Raw genomic sequence first — 19,684 nt, 5'->3', positions numbered from 1 at the left:
TGATGTTGTGCTAGGCACCATGATGATGAGCAGGGCTTCCTGAGCCTTCTAGAAGTGACTTTATTACTTGCTTTGCCGTTATATCCTTTTCTGGACCAGGGAGAGCTGGAGAGGATGGGGCTACCCTTTGTCAGTGGCTGGAACTGCTGCTAAAAATAGCCATATTACTCATGTTCCCACTAGCCCCTAGAAGGAATTTACCATTATCCCCATTTTGCAGCTGAGGAAACTGACAGAAAGGACAGCAGTGGGATTTGAACTGTAGCTCATCTGTACAGAAGAAAACCTGTGTTTTCCTATTAAGCTCAGTAGCTCCTCCTTAAGAAAACCCCCAAGAGGATACTGATAAGGTATCAAGGGTACCAAGAAAACCCCCGAGAGGATACTGAATCTGTTGGGTGGTTTATTTTTCTGAGGTGACTCTCCTCCTGAGCTCCATTTCAAGTAGTTCCTTACCATGGACACTCCTACCAGCCATTTCCTTTTGTTTCAACCAGATCAATAACACAGCGGTGGGACATGCACTCGTCCTCCCCGCTAGGAGAGATCTCACGGACTTCCTGAAGAATGTCCTCACGTGTCATGTTTGCCTGGGTAAGGGGCTTCTCTAGGAAATCTGTTACAAAGCATGCTATCCATAGAGCGACACTTGAATGAATAGTTGCCATTTATGGAAAGGGGTTGTGTTAAATGAAGATTCACAGAGCCGCATGTTTACCAGTGAAATTCCTATATAGGTAGCTTCCATATTTAGAGTGGATCCCCTCAAACAGAGCTTCTCTAGGGAATGATTGATTTTATGGGAAATAAAGGAAAAAGTCAGCTTTGTTTACAGTTTGACCTTAGAGTTCAGATTTCAATTGTTGATCTTTGTGACTTTCTGGAACACATTTCTTCCAAGAGTGGCAAAGAAATAGTTTCCTTTCCTTTCCTTTCGCTCTCCTCTCCTCTCCTCTCCTCTCTTCTCCTTCCTCTCTCTCCTCCTCTCTCCTTTCCTCTCCTCTTCTCTTCTTTTCTTTTTTTCCTTCTTCTTCCTCCTCTGCCCTTCTCCTCCGCATCCTTTCCCTATGTCTTCCCCCTCCTCCCACTCCTCCTCCTCCTCTTCCTCTTCCTCCTCCTTCCCCTCCACCTCCTCCTCCTCCTTCTGCTTTTCCTTTTTCTCCTTTCTCTTCCTCCTCCTCTTCTTCTACTTCTCCTTCTCTTCCTCCTCATCCTTCTTCCTCTCCTCCTCCTTCTTCCTCTTCTCCTCCTCCTCTTCCTCTTTCTCTTCTTCTAATGTCAGTCCCATAGTGTACTAACAAGGACTTTAGCTTCCTGATTTGTTTCATTTAGGGTTAGATGATGAGAACTGAAATCTGGCCACAAAACGGCATCAAGCTATAAATGGGCTTCTATATTATGTGACGATTTTAATTACCCCCGACTCTCAGCACACTGACGTACAATATCTTGCTGTGGGAGTCACAGAATAAATGGGTTTCCATGCTTCTTTCTAGACATCTGCAACATTGACCCATCCTGTGGATTTGGCAGCTGGAGGCCTTCCTTCAGGGACAGGAGAGCGGCTGGCAGTGATGCAGACATTGACATGGCGTTCATCCTAGATAGCTCTGAGTCCACCACTCTGTTCCAGTTCAATGAAATGAGGAAGTACATAGGGTACCTGGTCAGACAGCTGGACCTCAGCTCAGACCCCAAGGCCTCCCAGCACTTCACCAGGGTAGCCGTTGTGCAGCATGCACCCTACGAGTCTGTGGGGAACGCCAGCGTGCCGCCCGTGAAGGTGGAATTCTCCCTGACTGACTACAGCTCCAAGGAGAAACTGGTGGACTTTCTCCACAGCAGAATGACACAGCTGCAGGGGACCAGGGACCTGGGCAGTGCCATTGAATACACCATAGAGAACGTCTTTGAAAGCGCCCCCAACCCACGGGACCTGAAGATCATGGTTCTGATGCTGACGGGAGAGGTGGAGAAGGAGCAGCTGGAAGAGGCCCAGAGAATCATCTTGCAGGCCAAATGCAAGGGTTACTTCTTTGTGATTCTCAGCATTGGCAGGAAGGTGAACATCAAGGAGGTATACGGCTTTGCCAGCGAGCCAAATGACGTCTTCTTCAAACTACTGGATAAGTCGACTGAACTCAACGAAGAGCCTCTGATGCGCTTTGGGAGGTTGTTACCATCCTTTGTCAGCAGTAAGTCCTACATCAGACAGTGTGGGCTGGTCCAGGGTTTTCTGCCAGCTCGTAGCCTTGGGCTCTCTGGGACATGGGGCTATGGAGAAGATGTCTGGTGTACTGACGTTGACTTGTCCATTCATCCAACACATATGTATTGACACCTGCCATGTCATAGACACCCTTTAGAAGCCAGGTTGGCTGTGAACACATGGAAATTCTGTCCTCGTTCACTCACTTTTTCAGCCAAATTGGACTGGCATCTCTCAGCCATAGACCCTGTGTTCCTGAGAGTGAACACGGGTCAAGTGCACATTGTGCATGACATCATAAGTGGGGAAGCTCCTCAAAGGCCTTGTGTTGATCTGGGCTTAGCCACAACCCCCACACTTGGAAACCGTGGACCTTTGCTGATGTGAATCTCCTCCCCGCTTTAGTGACAAACCCACATTCAGCTTCAAAGCAAATCCCTAGCTGCCTCTACTCACCATGAATGCTCCCCACTCCCAAGGCTTTGTCATCTTTAACCTGCGCCCTATCTACTTATCTACTCCATGGCCTGCTGGTTATTCCTTTGTGGCCTGTGTTCCCGGTAGACTGGACGGTCCTTGAGGAGATGCATTGATTCCCCTGTGCTCCAGGGCCCGGCACAGTACACAGCCAGCCCCAAGGCAGCACGGGAGAGTATCTAACCTCTGAGGGAGCTCTGGAAGTTAGGGACGAACATGTATGTACAGAGAGTTTATTACTCTCGGGAAAGGTGAGGTCCTTGAAAACTGTATTCACATTTGTGAAGGCCTGTCCCTCAAAAGCATTAGAGAAAAAGCGTGAAGCGAAAGTGAGGCAGCAAGTTCACCCTGGGGCCACAGTCACTACCTTCTGAAGATTAAAAACAATTTTATTAAACACAAAATTGAGAAAACGTAAGAAGTAATTTGGTTACCATTTGATGTTCAAGGGCTTCGAACTTGTTCAACTCTGTTTGATTTTTTCTTTTATTCCTGTCTCCTCCTGACATTGGGTAAATATTTTCTTCAATCCAATCATCCAAATATTGCCAAATAGAAGATTTTGGCTTGAGATGTTTTATGGGTCAAGGACCATGGTGCTTAATGTTTAAATTTACTACATATAACTTGTCTGGAGGAATGAATTAATTTAACAAATATTTATGGACTGCCTGCTGTGTGATCCATTTAACTCATTAGCAGATTAATTTTAATTTGCATGGGACTCATGTGCACTTAATTTTTTTCCCCCCCTGGGGCTCCTGGGTTGCTCAGTTCATTAAGCGTCTGCCTTTGGCTCAGGTCATGATCCCTGCCCAGGGTCCTGGGATTGAACCCCATGTCAGGCTCTCTGTCAGATAAATAAATAAAATCTTAAAAATTTTTTTTTCTGTTTCTTTCCAGGTGAAAATGCTTTTTACTTGTCCCCAGATATCAGGAAAGAGTGTGATTGGTTCCAAGGGGACCAAGTGTCAATTAAGAACCCTGTGAAGTTTGGTCACAAACAATTGTAAGTATCATAATAATTGTCTTGAAAAGTACAGTGTAGAGAGAATGCAGAGGTCCCCCAGACAATGCCTAACCTTATGGGTAAAGACAATGAAATCCAGGAAATGTGACTTCCTAAAGGTCATATGGAACATTCTTTCCAACCTGTTGTAACCATTTGCTTTGGTTGCAGACCAAACTCCCCAAAACTTAATGGCTGAAAGCAACTATTTATTTAATCTGTAGTTCTGTGGGTTAGCAGTTTTTCTTGGGCTCAGCTGGACAGTCCTCTGGCCTCGGCTGGGCTCACTTCTATGTCTGTGGTCAGCAGCCTGTCTGCTGTGGATGGGGGTCCAGACGGTCTCAGCTGGTTGGCTCGCCTCTGCTTTATGTGGCCTCTTCTTCTCCAGGAGGCTAGGTTGGAGGTTTGCTTCCAGGTGGATGGGCAAGGTTCCATGAAAGAAGTCAGACGGCATGAGGCCTTTTGAGCCCTGGGCTGGAGCCAACACACTGGTACTTCTGCCGTATTCCATTGGTCAATACACGTCCAACGGCCAGCCAGGCTAGATTCAAGAGTTGGGGGCTTGACTCAGTGGGAGGCCTTGTCATAGCCCATTGTGAAGGGCATGGGGGCAGAAGGGGTGGGAAATTGGGGCCATGTGGTGAAATAGTCCACTACACCTGGTATCAATCCTACAGAAGGATTGAACTACATTAACCAAAAAATGGGCTCCAAATCTTAAAATGATTAGTGTTACAATAACACAGGTGATGGTGGTAACCCTAGGAGGCAATGTATGTGTTCTACTGAGAAAGCCAACGAGACGGTGGGGGCTGGGGAACTTGTACCCACAGGGATGCTGGCCCAGCTCCATCTGTGTTACCAACTCCAGCGCGGAGAGGTGGGCTGTGTGGCCATGTGACATAGGGCGAGGTGACGGGGACATGGTGGCTGGAACTGAGCCCAGGCAATGTGCCAGCAGTTTGTCCCCCTCAAGGGAGTGCCACAGACTGTCATGCTTGCTAGGTCGGAGAGCTTTCCGACCGTAGCACCCGGGGGATGTGGACTTGACATCCTTGACAAACTAGTGTGGGGCTTACTCCCGGCTTGACCTCCAGAGTGGGGACAGAGAGCCCACCTCCATCTCTCACACCTGAAATCTTCCAGCTCTTACCCTCGTCCTTGAAGGCAGGCTCCGTGCTCAGCTGAGCAGACTGACCATCGCTACCGAGGGTTCTGTGAGCTGTGTCCTGCTTGTCCAGGTCCAGAAGCTCTTTTCCTTGTCTTAGTTATCTTTGTGATTTCTCTCAAACACTCCCTGAACTGTCTTCCACCTTATCTTCAGGAAAACAGGAGGAACACTATAACCTAGTGTTTGAAGTTGTAGGACATCACCTGGGACATAGGCTGCTCGGGCCTTAGAGCAGTGGCCGACAACGAATAAGTGAGAGTCTGTCTCCGGACAATGAGTGAATGACACCTGGGTCTGGGCTGTTGCATCTGATTATGTGGCTGTGCTTTTCAGGGATTTGTAATAGATCAAAAAATTGTGAAAAATACCACAACACCTGCAAAATAATGTAAACAAATACACACAGTGAGCTCTGGGAAGGGAAGCACATGCTGACTTAATCACTTGGAGCTCAACGCAGCATTTTGTTGTGTGGATACTTTCTTAGAATGAGAGTAATTATTAACTGGTTTCATTTAATTTTTGGTATATATGCGTCAGTTGGTCAATTTTAAAAATTATTATTGTTAATGATAATGACATAATATTTACTATAGCTCATAAATTAAAAGCAAGATGTCAGATATATTTATAGTACAATACAGCCTTCATTTTTAATGATTCTATTACTTTATATGCATTTCAATATCATTTCCGTGGCACAGATTCTAAAAGGAAGGAATTTAATGTACGCGATATTATCCGTAAAACATAAAAACTACTGCATGCGTTTTGATAAAGCAGCAAAGTTCATGTAACTCGTGGGAATTATGTTTTTGTAAATTTTAGAGAGCAGGCAAAACTATGTATGGTTTGAAATGATATTTGATTTGTTTTAACAGAAATATCCCGAATAATGTAACTTCAAGTCCTACATCCAAACTAGTGACCACCACAAAGCCAGTGACCACCACAGAACCAGTGACCACCACAACCAAGCCGGTGACCACCACGACCAAGCCAGTGACGGTGGTAAACCTGCCGGCCTCGAAGCCGGCTGCAGCAAAGCCAGCCCCGCCTAAACCAGCTGCTGTGAGACCCGTGGCCTCGAGGCCCGTGGCCACCAAACCCGAAGCCACCAAGACAGCCACAGTCAAACCTGCAGTGGCCGCAAAGCCGGCAGCCGCGAAGTCAGTGGCCCCAAAGCCAGCTGCTGTAAGGCCCCCCACTGTAGCCAGACCAGTGGCCACTAAACCTGAGACCCCCAAGCCCCAGGCAGCCAAACAGGCAGCCACCAAACCAGCCCCTGCTAAGCCTGCAGGTAAGAAAGCATGCTCAGGGCTGCCAGCGAGGGGCATCCTCGATTCCTGTGTTCACGGCATTCCCCCTGAAGCCTGTTTATAAATCAAGTGAAATGCAGTCATTGATCCAGGATTTGTACCTCTAGATCATGTACTTGAGAAGGCGCTGGTCAGAGCGCACAATTATCAAAACATTGCTTTTTTTTTTTCCTGTTAGAAAGCAGTTTTCCTCTTCCTCTCTGAGGCTCGTGAGCTCCACACAAAGAGCAGGTGGGATGAGTCTCCCACCTTCTGCTGCCTCTTTTCCCCCTGCCCAGGCCAAGCCCTGAACCCTACCTCCGGGTGGGGCAGAAGCACATTCCTACTGGACAAATCCCATGCAGCACGCTGTGGGAATTGTGGGGTGCTCCGTTGAGCTGACCAGCAGCTCAGAGCCTTCCCTCCCGAGACTGAATATGTGCTAATGCTGTCCATGGGGGAAACACCTTCCAGATGGAGTTAGATATGAGGATGGGTGGGCTTCCAGAGACCCAGAGTTAGTTATTTTGTTCTTTCTCCGGATGCGGGAATATACTAGAGAGCCACATACCATACGGAAAGGTGAAGGCAGAATGTATATGTTTGTGAAAAGGTGGAAATTGTCTTCCTTCGATGATCAGACAGGAAGCAGGGATTCCTTTAAAAGAATTTCTGGTCATGTCCTAAAGTTCCATGACTTCGTGCATTTTAAATGATGGGACTCATTCTGTCTTGAATGCTTGCCCGTGTCTTTTCAAAGTCTTTCCTGAACAGGAGCGATTCTCAATAGAAAAGGAATAGATCTTTACCTTGCTGAGAAATAACGAGAGGATGCATTCCATTTTTCATGGATGTTGGTAGCTTCCGACACTTATGTTCCTGGGGAGCTCGAACAAGAAATTGGTGCCCTGCTCACCTAAATTTCTGTTCCGTTGCCTGCCGATTCATCTCTTTCCATTGCTGTCTGTCGCCTGTGTGTCACAGTCATGTGGGGCTTTAAGCTTTATCTCTGCACTGTGCTTCACCTGTCTTCCAGTGAAGGCATCCCGAGAGGTCCAGGTGTCCGACATCACCGAGAACAGCGCCAGACTCCGCTGGGAGAGGCCCGAGCTCCCCAGCCCTTACTTTTATGACCTCACCGTCACCTCGGCCCATGACCAGTCCCTGGTGCTGCGGCAGAACCTGTCGGTGACGGAGCGTGCCATTGGGGGCCTGCTTGCTGGCCACACGTACCACGTGGCCGTGGTCTGCTACTTGAAGTCGCAGGTCAGAGCCACTTACCAAGGAAGCTTCAGCACAAGTGAGTACACGGTCAGCCCCGAACAGTCGGTCCCTGATATTTCCATGTGCAACCTCAAATGGGACATAAAGGGGATGATTCCGATTCACTGAATCTGAAATAACAAGGTTAGAGCAAATTCCTGGGTGTGTTTGGGGCATGCCCAGGTTCAGAAATTAACACAACGGAAGGCGGGGTTCCTTGGGAACTGTTGCCGTGCCCTTGGGGTCTTGGGATACTTCATGGAGGAAGGAGGATCCATCTGGCCCAAGGGCAGCCCCTACTCTGAGAGAAAGAAGTAGGTTCACGGGTCCTGGCTGGGGTCTCGACCCCCCTCCATGACCGTGTTTCTGAAGTATGTCTCCATGTTCAATGAGCACAGAGTGCCACCGAGACTCTGGCTCCTCAGAGTCACCGAGTCCATGCAATCTTACATCCCAAGGCCATGGGATGTCTATGGCCACTGTGCAATGGGGCTCAGCGCACCCCTCCCTAGTTCACCATGCTGGGGTCTGCCCTCCGTGGCTCTGCCCTCCGTGTCCCATTGTCCCCCTGGCTCCTTTGTGGCACCGAGACCTGAGACCTACTCTTGCATGCATTCTAGTCTCTGTTATTTTTCACACCCCTGACCTTTCAGAGTTCTCCCAGATTCCCCCAACCCCCTTCTTCTTGACCCATGCTGCTCCTGGGATGCAGAGGGGTCCACATTCCTTTCCCTGGGGTCAATGTCACTAAGATCAAGGAACTCTGCCTGAGGAAAGGGAATTCCCAGCAGTTACCATGTAATCCATGAAGATAGGACTGCAAAGACCCTTCAACCCCAGGTCTCTTTTTTCATGGATGGAAGCAGAAGCGGTTATGTGGGAAATTTTCAGAGCTTTCCTCCATTTGCTTGTTGAGATGAGTGGAACTTGCCGACGACAGACATCCGTAGTGTCTGTAGAGACTTGGTGGGTGTTGCCCTCATGTGAGCTCTTCACCTGGAAAGGTTGCTTGCCTTGGTCCCTGAGAATTCCTAAGCCCTTTAGCTTCTGGGTTTCCTACTGGTTGCACGTGTTTTCTTTTCTAGAGAAAGTTCAGCTTCCCTCTCTACAAGCAAGGTCGGCTTCTAGTTCAACCATCAATCTCATGGTGAGCACGGAACCGGTGGCTGGTGGTGAGACAGGTGAGTTGTGAGAGTAATAAGTCCATTAACAGCACTAAAAGCCTCCTTCCAGACCTTCTCAAACCTTTGAAACCTGGATTCTAGGTTGTCTGCTGGGGTTCTAATTCTCAGGCAAGCCTGACTTCTGTGGGAAAGTTCCCAGTGGGCTCTCTGTGGCCCAATGTGGTCTTATTCTGCATAGTCCAAGTTGTAAATGGTCACTTTCCTTTCCTGTCACCAGTCTCTTCAAGAAAACTAGATGGGAATTGCTTTGGGGCTGGAGCCAAGAATTCATGTGTCTCTTGATCAGATTCCCCTGTTACTCCTATTGGGGTTGGAGCTGATTTATGGCTTATGATGCTGGAAGCATAGCAACTTGCCCCCTCAGTGACTTTATCTAATAACAACTGCTTAAAAGAACACAAAACAGATTAGGACACGTGAAATAAGTGGGTTTGGAAGTGACCCCTGGGGTGGACATTCTTATCCTAATTCCCTAAGTACACAACCTGCCTTAGTCTATCATCCCCGTGTCTGTGTGCCTGAGCCTGAGTGTGTGCATATTTCAATCAGTGGTGGGTTGTACCTGTTTCTGGAACAGAGAGCTGTTTACATGCTTTTGTCATGGGCAGTGGGACCTTGCGACTCTGTGTGACCTCAGCCCTCATTCAGTGGAATGTGAGCTTGGAGTGTTCACCCATGAGAGACTGGTTATTGATACAGTTAATACGCTCTGTTTATGGGTGTCCTGCAAAAGATGTTGGCAGTAATACCCAAAGTCAAAATTTCATGGGCATTTGCATACTGTATTTTTTTATGGGCCCCAAAGCCAAAGACTTCCACTCACTGGGGACAAGTCCTTGTTCTTTAATGTACTGGCCACTGTCCCTAGGAGGAAGGCATTCCTCTTTACAGTGTTTCTTTCTGTAATTGACTCTGACCAAAGGCATTTACTGAGGCTTGCTGCTTTGGGGCTGGATTGAAAAGCCCTGTGCCTTCTCTGTATGCACTGCCTTGCCAGAAGCCCCGGCACACTGCTTTCTGGGCCTTTCTTCAGGATTCCTCATGTTTCTCTTTCCTCTGTAAGTTTTTAAAATGATGTCTGTTTCTTCATCTTACCCTTTCTGTGGAGACTGTGTCCTGTCTCATCTGTGTTTACACAAAATTGGATGATTTCTGACTCCACACATCCATCTCTTCGGGGCACTTGCAGAAAGAGACCTCTTGATTCTTTTAGTTGTTTCTGAAGAGAATCTTCTCTGTTGCTAGAATATTCTATTCCATCAAGAGGCTTCCCTTATAGCCATGTCTGTGTTTACAGCTGTATTTATTATCTGTATCTGTATGTGTATCTATATTCTGTCTCTACATCTGTATACATCTGTCTGTCCATCATCCTTAGTTCAGCTGCATCCAGACTGACATGTGGCATCAAGAGTTATTAGAGAGAAACCGAGTCACAGCAGGAATTGTGGAACTATTATACACATAGACGTGTAATTACTCTAAGCCAATGAATAACTTATATAACTGAAAAGTACTTAAAATAACTCGCTTTTGGACACAAATTTAGGAATCGGTCTGTGGTAGAGACAGACGTGTGTTTTTCAAACTCCTGCAGCCTTCCTGTTGGAAGGATTGACAGAAGAGCAAGACATTCTCTTCTCTCGATCTAAATTTATGGGAACGATTCAGGAATTCAAGGTAGACTGGGTAATTTAAACTTGAACTTGTTAGGGGCTGTTGAAAAAGATTTTGTACACTTTTAATGTTCTAATTTTCAATTCAAACTAACACAATGGGAAGTAGGGTTAGGGATGGAGAAGATACCCAAGTCTCTACACAGAAGCAGTCTTCTGAGTCCTGAATCAGAAGGCTGAATGAGCCTTTGTCCCCTGCACTGGGACACCTGCAGCTCCTAAACCACTCCCGCTCCCTGCTTGAGTCCCCTGCATGGTGACTGGGTTCCCACCATGGCGCTTGAACTCAGACAGAAGCTGCAAAGAACTCACTAGGATTTCCCCCAAGATATGGTCAGGACAGAAATCATAACTTCAAAGTCACTGTGCTCTTGCTTCCCCACTCACTGGGAATGCTACCCCTCCCAGAGTGTAGGAAATACAAAATTCCTGCAAATCCAGTGCTTCATTGAAGGAAAATGACTGAGAGTAAGTTCCATGGTGAGCTTTGGGCATGTTTCTGGTTTTCTTATGTGTGGTCCAGGAGGAACACAAATATATAAACGGTATTTAATTAATATAAACAATGTAATCTTTAAACAAGAATCTGGCTGGGCTGTTATGTTTGTTGTTTAAGACTGAGTCATAGGTTCAGACTTAAGAAAGTCCTTTTAATCCAGACCTTTTTACCACTTAGGTCTCCTCTCACCATGTGACAGGGAAAAGTTTTTTTGTTAGGGGGACGTGTGAGTCTTTCATGGTTACAAGTAGTTAGATACAGATGATCCTAACCTTTCTCTTTCATGGTGGTTACTATGTAACCTCAAGCCCAGAACTTAGAGGTTTTTTAACCCTTCCCTGTGTGGGCACATGCATAGCTGTGTGTTTCCCAGCTAGGGATTCAAGTTAGTGTGAAGATATAACTTGCTTTTTGAAAATTTAAATTCAATTAGCCAACATATAGTAAGTACATCATTAGTTTCAGTGATTCATCAGTTGCCTACTGCATGCCATGCTCAAGAACAAGGCCCTCAGTCACCACCCCTCGCCCCACAGTAAGAAAATAGCACTTGGCTGGAGAAGGCCCTTCACACACATTTACTCAACGAATACATGTAGGTGTGCACGTGCACGGCATTTTTGGAAGCTCTTTTTGAAGGAAACCAATTTGATATTTATTGTGAAATGTTTACATCTCACAATGGAATTGGGAGTCAGAATCAGGAGGTGAAAGCTTCCCCTCTTTCCCAGCCTCCTCTCCCTCCCCCACTTCCCTGCTATAATGAAGTCCTCTTGGGAATTTTCCCCAGGGAGAAAAACATTTCTATGACATTCATATTTTTTGCAGGTAGAAAAAGAGTGATAATGAATCATTTTATAAAGTTAACTTTTTAAAAATATACTAACGGGGGGGTGGGAGGTTAGGATAGGGTGGCTGGGTTATGAACATTGGGGAGGGTATGTGCTATGGTGAGGGCTGTGAAATATGTAAGCCTGATGGCAGATAATACATTATATGTCCATATATATATATATATATATATATATATATATATATATATATATATATGTATATATATATATATAGACTGTATTCATGCCCAGTAGTGGCTTGCATATTTTGCATCCAAAGATCAATTACCATACCATGCAGTATTTCTCCAAAGATGTATTTTCTTGATAATGCAGGCAAAATTAAATTTAAAAGCTAATTTTTATCTGTTGACGTGAGTGTAGTTTAATTGAACTGGTTAATTAGAAGCATGGCTTGTAGTTACAGAGATGTGTCCATATCCCAGGATCAAATGTTAGATACTTTTCTTTGTCTTTTTTCTTTTTTAAACCTCCATGAATAAAAATTCTCTGGGGTTTGATTCTCCCTTAAGGAACCGTAGTTTGTTATAGCCTAGCACTTTGGATTTAGAACACATGGTGACCAGTGTTTGAATCTGTGTAGGGACTTGTGGGTGAATACCTATTAAATGTAAAGTCCTCTGTCCATGTCATCTGATGGAGAGGAAGAAGAGTGAGCAGTTTTACATCTTGACTTTTCGTTGGTATAGGTAAACGTTGGACAATTTGGAAATTATGCTTAACAGATATTCCTTTATTAGGCACTCCTTTGTTTGATGTAGACACATACTGGGAGGAGCTAGTGAGGGCATCCTTTCTCCCCCAGATAAGGTCTGGCCCTCTTCAGCATTGAGTATTTGTGTACCAGGAAGGCCTGGACTTTGAGGGGAAGGTTGACGACAGTGACAGACCGACGGCCTCATTACTCACCCCTCAGGGTTCTAGGCTTTGCAGTATTACACAATTCCATTTTAAATGGTTAGTACTTGCATTTTTTTCAGCCAAGCAAAACAAATCCCCACATTCCAAAAAATCCCATCCCACATTATGCTCTTCTCAGGATCTAAAAGAATCACATCCACTTTTCTGTGATGCATTTGCTGCCTGTAAGGGCAGTTAGCAACAACTAAACCAACCTTTCAGCAATTCTCACAACCTTTAAAACCAGTGGGCATGCCTGTGCCCCTTTTTGTTGTGGTTAGCTTTGGGACTGCTACAGAATTGCTAATTTTGGCTTTAGGTTTTGGGCACATTTCCTTCATCCTTGTTTTTGGCTAAAGAGGACTTGGATAGATATTTTCTATGGATATCACTGCTAACAGAAAGACTCCAAGGTTTCTAAACAACACACAGTTCTTCTTTCTCAGAAAATTAACTTTTTCCAATATTACATAGAGAATTCTAAGTTATTGGCTTGCCCCATATGTATTGGAGAAGTTTCAATGCAAAAGAGAGCCCAGATAACTCCCCGAATGTATAACATTCTTTTTTACTTATTCTAGAAATTAACAATCTGTAGAAATAACCACTTTGGTCAGGTGTTAGTGAGTCACATAGCTCTGAAGGAAGTTCTTCAATGTTTTACTTATTTTATTGATTCTAAAATTCAATATTTTCCCCTAGTAAGACTTCTGAAATTGAAGTGTGACTCACAGTTGATGACATGGCATGCTTTTGACAGTGTTTTGTCCTACTTAGGGGGATATAAAATAATAGTGCACATTGAAATTAAGATATCTTAGATTGGATGAAATACAGCATTTGGCTGACTGTGTTCCAGTCTGTCACATTGACTGGCACAAAATGGCGTAATGAGGAAAATAGATGACTTTATGTTAATGCTCATTTATAGAATGAACTTAACCTCACAGATTGAGGTCGGCTAAACAGCTATAAATATTTTCTCTGCTTGGTAGAAGAGAAATAGCCTTTCCAAGGCTGTTGGTTTGCTGTTGTGTGAAGATGTGTCTGTATCAACGACAATATTTGGGTTATGAGGAGGATCACAGGGTATTTGCCATTTTTTTATTGTGAAATATAAAAATGCTAAAAAATAAAAATCCATTGGTCAAGATGTAAAAAGCAAAGGACCCCCCCAAACCTTAACCACAGTCACGTTCAAAATAAGGTTAAAATACAAAGTTTCCTCTGTACCCTTTGACCCAGCTTATGCTCAGATGTAGACTCAGGCATTCACTCATTCAGGCAAATCATACCTGCTTCTTTGGCTGGAAGCACCTGATTCCACATCAACTATGCTGGGTCTATTAAACCTCCTTATGTTTGAAACCATTACATCAATGAGGAGCATATGTACACATATTAACAATCGCAGCATAAACACCCACCCCTCCATTCCACACACCAATTTTGCTCAAGGAAGAAATCTCAAAACTATATAAAAAAAAAAGGGGCAATATTTTTCAATGGAATGCAGTTTCTTTTTCAAAGTGTAATATCATAGGTAGTCATTGTTGAGAATCCACAACATATGGGAAAACACAAGAAAACATTCGTTGCAATGCTTATGACCACTGTTAATGACCTGATCAATATCTTTCCTGATTTCCACGAATACGATGCTTGGGCATGCTCACACACGCCTGAACGCGCACATGTCTTTGTGACAAAAATAGACTGTGTTTCTGAGGGTGCCTTGCACCCCATGGTTCTGTTCTAGGATTCCTAGGATGGCTCCTGAAGCTTTTGTGAACAGTTGGGATTCCCTGGCAGGGTTTTCTAGACATTGTGCTGGTCTCTGTTTCTCCTTGTGTTTGGATGCTCACTGATGCCCATGACCAGTCACCGTTTCACCAGAAAGTTTCACCAGATGGTGATCGGCATCAGGCAGCTCCTCAAGTCTGTCTTTTAAGATGAAGTCTATTTACATTATTCTGGGCAAAAGTGAATCAGGAATGGTTATTGACCATTGTCACTCCCTATTGTCCTTTCGGCTCCTCTTTTTTTTTTTTTAATTTTGTTTATTTTTTTATAAACATATAATATATTTTTATCCCCAGGGGTACAGGTCTGTGAATCGCCAGGTTTACACACTTCACAGCACTCATCATAGCACATACCCTCCCCAATATCCATAACCCCACCCCCCCAACCCCCTCCCCCCATCAACCCTCAGTTTGTTTTGTGAGATTAAGAGTCACTTATGGTTTGTCTCCCTCCCAATCCCATCTTGTTTCATTTACTCTTCTCCTACCCCCTTAACCCCCCATGTTGCATCTCCTCTCCCTCATATCAGGGAGATCATATGATAGTTGTCTTTCTCTGATTGACTTATTTCGCTAAGCATGATACCCTCTAGTTCCATCCACGTCGTCGCAAATGGCAAGATTTCATTTCTTTTGATGGCTGCACAGTATTCCATTGTGTATATATACCACATCTTCTTTATCCATTCGTCTGTTGATGGACATCTAGGTTCTTTCCATAGTTTGGCTATTGTAGACATTGCTGCTATAAACATTCAGGTGCACGTGCCCCTTCGGATCACTACGTTTGTATCTTTAGGGTAATACCCAGCAGTGCAATTGCTGGGTCATAGGGTAGTTCTATTTTCAACATTTTGAGGAACCTCCATGCTGTTTTCCAGAGTGGTTGCACCAGCTTGCATTCCCACCAACAGTGTAGGAGGGTTCCCCTTTCTCCGCATCCTCGCCAGCATCTGTCATTTCCTGACTTGTTAATTTTAGCCATTCTGACTGGTGTGAGGTGGTGTCTCATTGTGGTTTTGATTTGTATTTCCCTGATGCCGAGTGATATGGAGCACTTTTTCATGTGTCTGTTGGCCATCGGGATGTCTTCTTTGCAGACATATCTGTTCATGTCCTCTGCCCATTTCTTGATTGGATTATTTGTTCTTTGGGTGTTGAGTTTGCTAAGTTCTTTATAGATTTGGGACACTAGCCCTTTATCTGATATGTCATTTGCAAATATCTTCTCCCATTCTGTCAGTTGTCTTTTGGTTTTGTTAACTCTTTCGGTTCCTCTTGAGTTCTCGATATATGGAAGAGAAAATTAGCACACGGGCAGCCAGACCACACTCTCACATTGGAGAGGACCCCAGGCTCCCTCCAGGCTGTGCTCATTTTGGAGAGAGCTTGTGAGCAACTGTTGTGTCCAAAGACTTGTTCTGGGGAGAAGCTCGATGAAGTCCTTCAAACCACATGTCTTTGGACATAAGACATTTTTATTTTTGTGTCTTTTAAATGGTTGTTTCAGCATAGACACAGCATTGGTGAGTGCAGTCTGCATGGCGTGTCCCGGAAACCAAGATGATGGTAATTTAAAAGTACAAGGCTTCTTAAGGATCAAATGTCCCATTTTCATGCTTAAAAATGAAGAATCCCATGTTTCAGTCTCTTTACAGTGTGGGGCCCTCATGAATACATTTCTCTTGCTCTACCAGATTTCTGCATGTCCACAGTGCCAGCACCCTGTGCCATGCTGGTAAACCCTATAGGGTCTTAGCAGCGACCATCACTGGCACCAAGGGTGTAGGATACAAGGGCAAGAGTTTGGGGCTGGACATTAAGGGCACAAATCCCAGGAAGCCAGAAAGCAACTAGTGAGGGAGCAGAGTGTCCTTTCATTGGGTGGCCTCAAGCTGTGTGTCCTTGGGTCTGGGAAAATTCGTATCCGTTTCAGGAGTGTGAGGAAGAGTGGGAACAGAATAGTCGAACACAAGTGGCCAGGACTGAGAGCATTTGGAACAAAGATGGAATGAACATGAACCATGCAGGGGATGCTAGGGGGGAGAGAAGGGAGGGAAAGGGTTACCATTTGGTCTGAGCTTCCCATGAATAGGGGAATCCACTGGCAAAAAAGGGGTAAGCTTTGGTGGTAGAATAATTTTGCCTTTCTCTGTCCCCTGCATGACATTTCTGGAAAACAAGGCATTTTCCTTCAGTTGGCTGAAAACTTTTTTCAAGTGGAAAAAAGTTGTTTTCCTAAATTGTCATCATTTCATTCTGGACTCATTGGTTCTTCCAACTACCTTCTGGTTTTCTGGGCCTCTGAGAGGGTATACAATTAGGAGATACTGTGGAACTCCCAGTCTTTGTGTCTGCATCATGGCCTCCCCAGGTGATCAGGGGGTGTTTTAGGCCAATGCTGAGCCTCAGTCCTGGGTACCTCTGAGTCTGGTCCATGATGGTTGACCCAAGCTTTGATTCTCTAGTCCAAGACCTTGGTTTATCTTTTACTTCTTGGTGCAATCATATCTGCAGGCCCTCAGATCTGAGGGCAGCTGAGGGCAACCCACAGGGGTGGGGACAGAGGCCCATGGAGATGTCAGCCCTGAGGGACCGGGGTGGGGGGCTGGTGACTCTGGCACGTTGGCTACTCCCATAAACGTGCAGCATCATCCACTCCAGGGACTTCTGTTGAAGGAAGGTTTACGGTTTTCAAACTTTTGGATAATGGTTGACAGTAATGCCTCTCTTTCCCAGCATGCTCTGGAGTTTGCCAGAAAACTCTGTAAATAGACGTTTTACTGTGGAAGGGCTGTAAACTTTTCTTTCCAGGCATCATGGAGAGAGTGTAGCTTCTACTTTGCAGCTCGATGTTTCAGAAGTATGCATTTAAAACATAAACTTCCTTAACTGGAAAAAGAATGCTTCTGTGTCTTCAAAATAGCTTTGCTCTGTGACATTTTTGCCATCATGGGTTTTAGATCAGTGGTAACACTTCTTTTACTTGTTTAATTTGGCTACTCTCAAAGGCCCTCAGCTACACACACACACACACACACACATGCGTGCGTGCGCAAACACAAACGCACAGATTCAAAAAGGATTTTTCTTTTCAACTTTAACTTTTATTCCCCATCTGCTTGTCTTGTCATGAAATGTATGGCTTTATTTTAACTATATTCTGACAGAGTGTAGTTGCTACTTTGCCGGGGAGTAGAAAACGACATAGTTTTTATTAAGATGTAGTTCCTTCCATGGGGCTTTAATAGCGAAGGAATTAGAAAACAAATGGCCCCATGGCTGGAAGGAGAAAACACAGTTCATTTCTTCTGAAAGTATCCGATAATGATGGCTTGCATTTGGGATCGGAGGGAAGTTAGCGAGGTCTTTCCATCAAGGTCATTGTATTATTGCCTTTATTGAGAATCACATGCATCCCACAGCCAGGGGTGGAGGCAGGGCCTGGCGAAGCTAAGAGGGTCTTCCTCCTCAAAACTCTCCTCTTTGCTCTGACAACCTTGTGTCGAGACCTTCAGCCCCATGCACTGGCTGCGGCTTGTCCCTTGTGTGTCCTAATGAAAACTCTTTTCTCATCCTGTTATTAAAGACATATGTAAGTTGCCCAAAGAAGAAGGAACTTGCAGGAAATTCATGTTAAAATGGTACTATGATGTGGAGACCAAAAGCTGCATGAGATTCTGGTACGGAGGCTGCAGTGGCAACGAAAACAGATTTAATTCACAGAAAGAATGTGAAACGGTTTGCGCTCCTGGTAAGTGACCCATGATCCTTTTGTGTCTGTGGCTTTTGTAAGTCAGAGAAGAGATCCAGGCCAATTTTTCACCTTGTGAAGATATTTGAATGACAATGATTATGAGAGCTGTGACAGAGGAAGTGGATGGTATCTTTAGATAAGGAAGATAATTCAAATAAAACACAGGAAATTCATTTTCTGAATTATCATTATTTCCTAAAAACGTATTTGTATACTTGGATTCTTGCCAACGAGGGAAGACACACCCGACTATTCCTCCCTCTTCATCTTTAAATAATTATGCTTCCTCTAAACACTGCTGTTTACACTGGGACCACCCACTGTCACCATGGTGTTGGTCAACTTGACTGCTGATACGAGAGCCTGGCCAGAGCCAGAATGGGAAGAGCACAGGGTGCACAAAGGCCCTGGGGCCGGGCAAGGCAGCAAACCCGCTCACACTGCACACAAGGCCCTGAACCTGGGCCAGGGAGGGCCAGGTGAGCTGTGAAAGACACTCAGCAAAAAAGCGAGATGAGGGAGGAAAACCAGAGGCCGTAGGACAATTTTCGTGAGAAACACCATGTCCTTTTTGGTCACTAACATGGCTTTTACCCCTGCACTTCTTTCTCGCCCTCCCCCATCTGCCCCGTCCATCAACACTCAGCGCTCGTCAACCCCGGAGTCATTGCTGCCATGGGGACTTAAGCGTGGACGACTAGTAGCACATACCTCTTGAAGAAGAAGGAGTCAGCCGTTGCAACTCGTCTCTGTAGAAGCTCTGGGTATAGACATCCTCGCACTGTTCCATTTCCTGCTTTGATTTACACTCGAACTTGGGAGGAGCCATTCTGCCGCATGACCCATCAATATGGTGCTAAATGTGTCTGTGGACCCAACGCTCTCTGTCTCCGGGCAGTTATATCGTATACTTTGAACGTCGTGTAATAGTTACCCATGGCCGGTGTTCATGTGAACATTTCTATAAACTCCGACTCCGCCTGGAGTTTCACACTCTGCCTGTTTCGGGCACGTGTAAGGTCTAGGATGGAACTCCACATTTCACCGCTATCTGTATACTTCTGCTTGGTTCATTTCTTCCCTCTCCAGTAAGCACGACTTTAGATGGAAAGCCTTGTATGGCGAAGAAACAAGAGTCCAACTTTTTTTTTTTTTTAACTTCCCTAATTTCCTAGATTAGATTTCAAGCTAATTTTCCTTTTCTAAAGCCTCTAACAAATGACCTAGTTTTAGAAGGAAGCAAAATCCCTAAATCTTTGTGCACTGTTGTGGGACCAATGCCTTCATTAAAGAATGAAAAGAAAGTCATAATAGAGAATATTTTTGGCATTCCTCTAATGTTGTGATTTTTTTTTTTTTTTTTTTTTTTGGTGCAGGGTGGGGGAGGGTGTTTAATTTTAATTTTAAAAATTTTAGGAAATTTATACAAAGAAACTTTTTAATAAAGTATATTGAAAGTGTCATGGGTTTGGTGTTACTGGCTGTCATATTTCCATAGCACCTGCTGTCATGAGGACCCCAGGCTGGAGGAGTGCGGCCCAGCCCACCACCACCCTTTTGTTTCTAGGGGAGGGACAAGGCT

General features: G+C 44.9%; 1 protein-coding gene across 5 annotated transcripts in view; it reads left to right on the top strand.

Annotated features, from left to right (window-relative positions):
* Positions 1-19,410, top strand: part of LOC111141881 (collagen type VI alpha 3 chain) — a 78,043-nt gene extending 58,633 nt beyond the window's left edge. For all 5 annotated transcript variants that reach the window (XM_022494744.1, XM_022494734.1, XM_022494731.1 and 2 more), the window contains 8 exons: positions 498-594; positions 1,497-2,195; positions 3,590-3,695; positions 5,748-6,166; positions 7,201-7,464; positions 8,513-8,608; positions 17,935-18,099; positions 18,749-19,410. In XM_022494744.1, the coding sequence (XP_022350452.1) occupies positions 498-594; positions 1,497-2,195; positions 3,590-3,695; positions 5,748-6,166; positions 7,201-7,464; positions 8,513-8,608; positions 17,935-18,099; positions 18,749-18,789 (1,887 nt within the window). In that variant the 3' untranslated portion in view covers positions 18,790-19,410. The remainder of the gene's footprint in view (positions 1-497; positions 595-1,496; positions 2,196-3,589; positions 3,696-5,747; positions 6,167-7,200; positions 7,465-8,512; positions 8,609-17,934; positions 18,100-18,748) is intronic.
* The last annotated feature ends 274 nt before the right edge of the window (positions 19,411-19,684 follow it).

The sequence above is a fragment of the Enhydra lutris genome, unplaced genomic scaffold (genome assembly GCF_002288905.1).
Source record: "Enhydra lutris kenyoni isolate GAN:26980312 unplaced genomic scaffold, ASM228890v2 scaffoldscaffold1, whole genome shotgun sequence".
Lineage (NCBI taxonomy): Eukaryota > Metazoa > Chordata > Mammalia > Carnivora > Mustelidae > Enhydra > Enhydra lutris.
Note: the sequence above shows the minus strand (reverse complement) of the source record. Positions and strands in the feature narration are given on the sequence as shown.